Genomic DNA, 8261 nt, shown 5'->3' on the forward strand with positions numbered 1-8261 from the left:
GCACTATTTGCCTCTCCAGGTAAGAGATTGAGGTGAACCAGTTTGCCATATGTTAACCAAACAAATGCCTGTAACAATTATATTATCTCTCGCCCCTCCCCAAAATTATTGCTGCTATATTTCTTGGACTTTGTTTCTTGTCAGTTTGTAATTTTTCTTCTTGGAATTCCATTTGCAGGCCATTTGCTAGCAAATGGTACCATAAATTAGCAGTGCTCTTAGGATTATTTTTATTTCTGAGTACTTTTCAAAATTTCAGCAGCTTTGAATTGCAGAAAGTAACTTACTAAGCAACTGACATTTAATGGCAGAGAGTGCATTATCAAGGAAGCTGCGTCTGAGGCTAGTGGTAAATGTGATTGGCAATAGACAAAAAATAGTCTCATGGCTATCTTACTGCTTATAAATGCAAGTAAGGGGAACAGCCTGGGTTTCTCAATGAGATTTTTAAAAAGCCTTTTGGGTGGAAAAATCTAGGCATCATCGTCACAACCGAAAATCTGCTACTGGCATCTACATTATTGTTCTTCGTTAGGAGTAACAACAGCATATCTTTCCTGTGTTTGGCTTTGCCGTGGATTGGATGAGCATTGGTTCAATCTTCACTTCTTCCCCAACTCCACAGTGCAGAGTCTTGAAAGAAGTAGAGCTCAAGCCCACAATCATCACTGATAAAGCATTAAGCTGGGGTTTAACATTGTTCTGAATATTCAGTTAGCAGGGAAGAATTGAACAGGTGCTAAACCTAAAACGCCAGGCACAAGAAGTACTGTATATAGGAAGCAAGGAGCAAACTTGGCATGCATGCAAGTTGCCCCTTCTTTTACCAGTGCAAGTGCCACAACCATAGAGGCAGCTTTGCTTTGGCCGTATCTTCCCATGAAGTCGTGATTTCATATTTAGCTAGCCTGGCTTCTGGCATTTCCCTGCTCTCCCTAGCAGTGTTAGAAATTAGCCAGGCGCCAGGAGCATTTTGCACCTGTCTTCCACTTGCAACCAAGTGAAGATGCCTGGGCACCACTAACTGGAGGTGCATGCCTGGGGGTTCATTGGATCTTGATTCTACCCCATCCTGTAGAATTCTATTAGTTATATTTTATCTGCACAATTGGAATGAATTTCAGGAACCAAAATGCTTTTTCTGTGCAGCAGGAGAGCAGTGAGCGTTGTAGTTAATTGTTGTAGCTTGTCTTCACTTACTCCCCCCCCCCCCCGCTCACAGTTGTGAATATTCTTACATTATGTATGGTCCATGTCACCATTAAGAAAAAGAGATAGGAATAGGCCGATATATATGTGAACTGTCCGTGGGTCAAGTGACTTTTCTTCTCAAAGTTCTTAACTTAGCTCAAGGTTGACATCTGAACTGGCCAGATGTTTAACTGATAACCAATCACAGTCAGTCCCATCATTTGAAAAATATTTGCTGTCTTGCCCAGAAATGTTAACTAGACATACTGTTTTGGTGACTGCAATCTTGGTTTAAGGAGCCATTTGGCACCTAGCTTATATATCTGAGTTACTAACACTGCTCCCTGAAACGCAGAAATCCTTGTTACTGCAAGTAGTGGCTCAAGACAACTTCAATCTAATTTCAGGATATCTGCAGTTTCTGATTTTGCTTGCTTATGTCAGTCAGTTTGAAATAACATACTTTTGAAATGCCATGTTGTATCCAGCAGCTGTTTAGACGACAGACAGTTCCACTTCAGTTGTTTTCACATCCCATAGAAGTTGCAAAGAACAATTTGCAGGGTTTTAAAAACAAAAAAACAAGCATTCTCGAAACTTTCTTTCAGCCTTTTTGAAATTCCATTCTGCTTTCAACAAAAGGCATTTACGTGCAAATAATTAACAGATTTCCCCCCTGATAATTTCATATTGGGTGGCTTAATAACCTTTATAGCAAATCAAATACGGTGTGCATATACAACATGTATTCCCCCCCCACCTCCTGTCAGAAAGAACTTTTAATGGTGTTGTGAAACTTCTCTGCATTGGTGATCTGAAACCTGTGGCTAATCATGGTGACTCTTAAATGCAGAATGGGCAACGGGGGTATAGACAGCCATAACAATGGCAGGTAGTAAAAGCCCCTGACTTCTTAACTGGCGTGCACATAGTGCTAAGTACGTTGAAGGGTGAGATCATTATGTGTTGCTTCCTTCGGTTTTTAATAGGCCAGATAACTGATCCCTGTGTTGTTTCTTCTTCTTAGATATCAGGATTAAAGAAGAGGAGCCTGATCCTGAAGAATGGCAGCTTGGTGGTGATTCTACACTGAATACCAATGATCTGACACATTTGAGAGTGCAGGTGGTGGATGAGGAAGGGGACCAGCCACATCAAGAAGGGAAAAGATTGCGAAGAGTCGCTTGCACCTGTCCTAATTGTAAAGAAGGGGGTGGAAGGTAACGCACTTCTTGACTTCCTGCGTAGTAAATGTCTTTAAAATAAATGAGGCAAAAGTGAGAGAGCTCATTAATTTCAGCACCTGTAGCTGTGGGGAATGCATACCTCTGGTACTTTTCAGTGCGAGCGGACAGATGACTGACTGAGGGGTGTGGCTTGTGTTACGATTCTCGGTTTCAGCGGCGACAGCTCCTGCGGCTTCCTGAGCCATTTGATCCTTGTCAATGTGCGTACCAAGATGTTTGGAACGCACCTCTTTACAGTTCAGCAAAACTGTCCTTATGTATCTGCGCGTGCTGAGGAACTTTTGTGTCGGTTCATATTTTAACAGAGGCACCAATCTGGGGAAGAAGAAACAGCACATCTGTCACATACCAGGTTGCGGGAAAGTGTACGGAAAGACATCGCACCTGAGAGCTCACCTTCGCTGGCATTCTGGAGAGCGTCCCTTCATTTGTACTTGGATGTTCTGTGGGAAGAGGTTTACCCGCAGCGATGAGCTACAGCGGCACAGGAGGACACATACAGGTTACCAACGTTTGCCGTCTTTACAATTGTTTGTTTGCACGCTCCTTTTGAGGGCGCGGATGACGTGGAGTGGTTGGGTGCAGAGGAATGGTGTGAAGGAACCCTCTGGGGAACCCCCAAGGGAAGAAGGCTCAGAGCCCCAGGGGATTGGTGGTGGGATGACAACGAGTGGTCAGAGGGAGAAGTCTGGGAGGAGGAGGTGTCAGAAGCTGAAGAGGTAACAGGGCTTAGTGAGCAGGGGGAGTCTGTGGCAGAGAGCAGTCTGGAATCAGAGGCAGAAGTGGGATGAGGGAGGCTAAAGAGGCAGAGATGAGTCTAGCTGGTGAAGAGGCACAGGTGCCTCCTTCTGCTGTTGTAACAAGCTCCCATCCCTGCTAGTGTCCCAGAACCAGGAGAGGCATGAAGAGGGCGGAGCATAAATTAAGCGTCATGCAAGCACAATCTCAGATCGCTTAGGGAAAACCCTGGAGAGGAGGGGACTTAGGCAGCTGTGGGAAGGCAGGGACCTTCAGTCTACGCAACTGCCTCATAGGCGCAAGACCTGGCACCCCTGTGCAGATCCTGTTTTTCTAATAAAGAGTTCACTTCACTTAATCTGTGCGACTCGCACCTGTCAGCAGGGATGGGGAGGGAGAGCAAAACACCAATCCAGATTAAAATATGGCTTGTAACCACTGCTGCTAACATCTGACTGCCTGTCAAAATTTAGCCTGCCGTCGCTTCCTTTTTGCAGCACTGCATTTAAATTGGTGCACAATTTTCAACCCAAGGAGCAAATCTGTTCGGAGATAAGCTTTTTTGGCTACAATGTGCTCGACGGTGTTTTGTGTGTGAGCTTCTGACTTTTATGTTTTCAACAGGTGAAAAGAAGTTTGTCTGCCCAGAATGTTCAAAGCGCTTCATGAGAAGTGACCATCTTGCCAAACATATTAAAACGCATCAAAATAAAAAGGCTATTCATGCTAGCAGTACAGTGCTGGCATCGGTAGAAGCAACGCCGGAGGATACTTTGATTACTGCGGGCGGAACAACGCTTATCCTTGCTAATATTCAACAAGGTTCTGTTTCAGGGATAGGGACTGTTAATCCTTCTGGCACCAGCAATCAAGATATTCTTACCAACGCTGAAATACCTTTACAGCTTGTTACTGTTTCTGGAAACGAGACAATGGAATAAATATTACACAAGATACCTATTAATTGTGGTTATTTTTATACAGTAGTGAGAAGAATATTGTTCCTAAGTTCTTAGATATCTTTTTATTGATGTGCAAAAATTTTTGGATTGACAGTAACTTGGTTATACATGACACTGAAATGCCTTACTTTGTATGATATTCCATAGTATATTAAAATGGTAAAATTGCATGGGTTTTGTAGGTACTTTTGGAATCTAGAAGAGATTAAATTTTACCAACTTGTATAAAAAAAAAATTTAACGATGGAAATGGTAGTCTAATCAAATGCATCAATCCTTTGTGGTTTAGTGTAAAAATGAGAACATGTTGGTATTTATCTATTGTAAGATAAAAGTTGATTGGTGAAAAGAAATCATGTTATGATAAAAAAAAAGAAATTTTGTAATTTTCTTGATGACTGGAATTTTTATTATGCATAACTGACAAATCAAGTTTCCAAGCAAATGTTTCATTGTATAGGCTTTACTTAGCTCATCAAGTTGTCATTTTGAAGCTAATTATTTTAATTAGGTTAACTATGTACAATATTTTAAGCATTACTCTTGTAAGATTTTGAGAAGTACATTTTAACATGGAACTCTAGGGATAGTTACCTTTTAAATCCTGTTGAAAAGCCATGTTTAAAGGTTTAATTTTGCCAAAATAATGTATTGTTAATATTCTTTCAGTAACTAATTTGGGCAATATAACCAATATTTAAAATTATTCGAAGGCTTAAAAGAAAATAGGTTGCAGCATTTTGGGTGGTGAAGCAAAAATTAAAGGTGCCCTTTTCTTGAATATTGGAGGACCAAAAACTAAGGGGTTTCCGTTTCAACATTGGTTTTTATCTAATCTTGTCTCTAAAAACATCTGTCTGCCAGGGCCTTAAAAGCCATCATGTAAATTTCCAGTTAAAAAACAAACATATGCAAATAATAGAAATCACTCCTACAGGGACAATACTCCAAACTATATTAATATTAGTCAATAGTGAAATAAGGGTTTTTACAAGGCTTTCTTCTGCCAAGCTTTTGGTTAGCTCTACATTTAAATGTCCACATCTTTCCTTTATGCTTCTTCCTTAAATTGTATGTATCCAGTACATTTAAGTGATAAACATATATGTTTTTTATTACGCTGAATTCTTTTTTATTTTTTAATTACTGTTTATATTTTCAATAATAGAAAAAAAAATGTACACACATAATTTGCATAGCCAGTCTGTAAGTGCGCTACCCATTTTACAAGGAAAAGAACAATAATTAACACCTGTTCACTATTTACAAACATTTGGGAATCTGTTTATTTGTTCAAACCACCTCAGATTTAAAGGCTACCTTATTGTACGTTTAAAATGTATTATAACAGTGTGGTAGTTAATAAAACACTATTTTTTTTTCCTTTTGACTTGGGATTTCTGGTTTTTCTTGGCCTTTTCCGTAAGAATGAAAAATGACCTGTTGCGGTTCATTTGCACTAGGTATCTGTGTTTGCAGTTTACCAATGGAACTAATCTCTGAGATGACAACAGACCCACACAATTCTTCCCTCACACCTTATTCACTTGGAGATAGGTGTTTTGAATGTTTTTAAAGCAGCATATCTTAACTGAAAAGGTACTTCAAATAATTATGCTGTGCTACTCAAGCCAAAAACACTAATGAGATACACCAGTGGTTTTTAACCAGTGTGCCGTGTGGCACCCTGGGGTGCCTTGAATGAGGGTCAGGGGTGCCGCGGGCAACACTGGCCTCTGTCCCCGTTTCCTTCCCTTCCCTGATGCCTTCTGCCTCCCAAAGGCTTGCACAGCTGTTGGTTGCAGCAGACCTGGCTTCAAGCTGACCAAGGCGAATGGTACCTCTGGGCTGACTGTGGGGTGCTTCTCAAGACCCTGTGGGACAGCTCACAGACCAGAGGTGGCAGCTGCGGCTGCCCAAAGGACTCCCAATGAGAGTGGAGAGGAGGCCGAGAGAACACTCCAAAGGGTGGGTGTTCGGAAAAGCGTGCAGCTCTGTAGGCAAGGGGTGGCATAACTGGGCTGCTGAGCCCCACAGTTGGTTGTTGAGCAATAAATCTGTAGGAAGTTAAAATAATTTGAGTAGTTGTTGTTGATGATGATGCCACCTTTTCTCAGGTGGCCTCATATTGATGCACTGACCAGATCTGAACCCTCAATTTCATCAAGGTATCATTTGTCCAGGTTCCATGCCTGATTGGAAGCTGAAATGCCCAGGAGGGTGTTATATTTAAGCAGAAATCACTACCAGTCCTGAGGTGCTTACAGTGAAAAATTAGGCTCTGCGTAAGAACATGAGCCAGTGTATTGCTGTTAAAAGTGCTCGCAGGGGAAACAAACAACACTCCCAACCATAGATTGAATAGTGTTGGCCAACAGGCACCCCAGTAGGTTGGGAATTACTGTACTTTTTCATGTATAAGATGAGGTTTTTTTAGCCCAAAATAATGGTTAAAAATTGGGGTGGTCTTACACATGGGTAGTTAAGAGGGGGGATGGTGGATTGTTTCCTGCCACGAACATTTGGGCAAGTGATTGGCGGCTGCTGGCAGCGATCGGAAATGTGATTGGCAGCTTCTGCATCGTGTTGTGTTGGCCAGCCAGGTGAGTGGGCAATTCCCCCCCCTTATTTTCTTAATTTTGAGTCCCCCAAAATAGGGGGTGTCTTATACATGGGGGTGTCTTATACATGGAAATGTATGGTATGTATGTGAGCAGATAAGTCTTTCCTACTTCCATGCACCCAGCCACCCGCCATAATAAGATTTGTTCTTTAGCTCCACGTAGGTCACACTCCTGCCTCGTATTCTAATGGGATAAAGAAATCAAAGCCTTCTGTGCAATTGGGAGCAGATACAGTTGTTTAAAAAGGGACCCAGGTGGCGCTGTGGGTTAAACCACAGAGTCTAGGGCTTGCTGATCAGAAGGTTGGTAGTTCGAATCCCTGCCACGGGATGAGCTCCCGTTGCTCGGTCCCAGCTCCTGCCCACCTAGCAGTTCGAAAGCACGTCAAAGTGCAAGTAGATAAATAGGGACCGCTCCAGCGGGAAGGTAAACGGCGTTTCCGTGCACTGCTCTGGTTCGCCAGAAAGCAGCTTTGTCATGCTGGCCACATGACCCGGAAGCTGTCTGCGGACAAACGCCGGCTCCCTTGGCCTATAGAGCGAGATGAGCGCCGCAACCCCAGAGTCGGACACGACTGGACCTAATGGTCAGGGGTCCCTTTACCTTTACCTTTACAGTTGTTTAATATCTCCCATCAAGTTTTATAACATGAAGTAAAGGGCTTTAGGCAGCAAGGGGAGAGGAGGCAAAATGGACTCCCACCTCCCAAAATCAGAAGGCCACTAAAGAGCGTGAGTCGCTATCAATGGGAAAATTAATGAGAGTGCCCTACAGGAAGACAAAATGGCGGCGCTGGTGGCAAGCAGAACTTGGCGAGTCAAGCGGAAGCACAAAACACACAGGGCAAAGGGAAGGTACATTTTGTCCCCTCGGTGTACAATCCCTCTCTGTCATGTTGTGCATTAGGATTCTATAGTACTTAACGACTGCTGAGCAGCCTGTGATCTCAAGAGAGGAACTGGGGGCTTGTGACAGCCCCAGGGGTGTGGAATTTGCGGAGCTGAATGGTGCTAACAATTTTAAAATGTGTTAATGTGATCCTAGTTTCCACAAAAAAAAACAAAGAAAAACAGGGCTGATGATTAGTCCTTAATACGATTGTTCTCCCCCCCCTTAAAAAAAAAGGTAAAGGAGCGAAATAGCTGAGGTGCTGTGATTAATAATTAACTGCACTGTGGTACGTTGTCAGATTTTCCATATGTTTTCATACCAATTTTGATGTAGGCAGTGTGTCCTAAATATATAATTATTTAACAGCTTGGAATGGCACTGAAGGAGCCCCCATTGCACAAAACATGCATTTGCAAATAATAGCTTTGTTTCTTGCCCTATTTTTACTTTAATTAGTTGAATATTTACCTGGGGCACTAAAATGGGCTACTTTTTTTTTTTGAAAAGGTTAATTAATTCTAATTTTTTAATTAGCCACGTTATTATGTACTTACTCAGACTGAGTCCATGACATTATTATATAGGTTTAATTTAAAATGTTAAAATCT

At 42.1% G+C, this 8261-nt stretch overlaps 1 protein-coding gene across 2 annotated transcripts in view; it reads left to right on the plus strand.

Moving 5' to 3' along the window:
- SP3 (Sp3 transcription factor) overlaps positions 1 to 5528 on the plus strand; it is a 24922-nt gene extending 19394 nt beyond the window's left edge. For both annotated transcript variants that reach the window (XM_033167927.1, XM_033167917.1), the window contains 3 exons: positions 2219 to 2411; positions 2744 to 2940; positions 3801 to 5528. In XM_033167927.1, the coding sequence (XP_033023818.1) occupies positions 2219 to 2411; positions 2744 to 2940; positions 3801 to 4117 (707 nt within the window). In that variant the 3' untranslated portion in view covers positions 4118 to 5528. The remainder of the gene's footprint in view (positions 1 to 2218; positions 2412 to 2743; positions 2941 to 3800) is intronic.
- Positions 5529 to 8261: the final 2733 nt, after the last annotated feature.

Source organism: Lacerta agilis, chromosome 1 (genome assembly GCF_009819535.1).
Source record: "Lacerta agilis isolate rLacAgi1 chromosome 1, rLacAgi1.pri, whole genome shotgun sequence".
In the NCBI taxonomy this organism is placed as follows: domain Eukaryota; kingdom Metazoa; phylum Chordata; class Lepidosauria; order Squamata; family Lacertidae; genus Lacerta; species Lacerta agilis.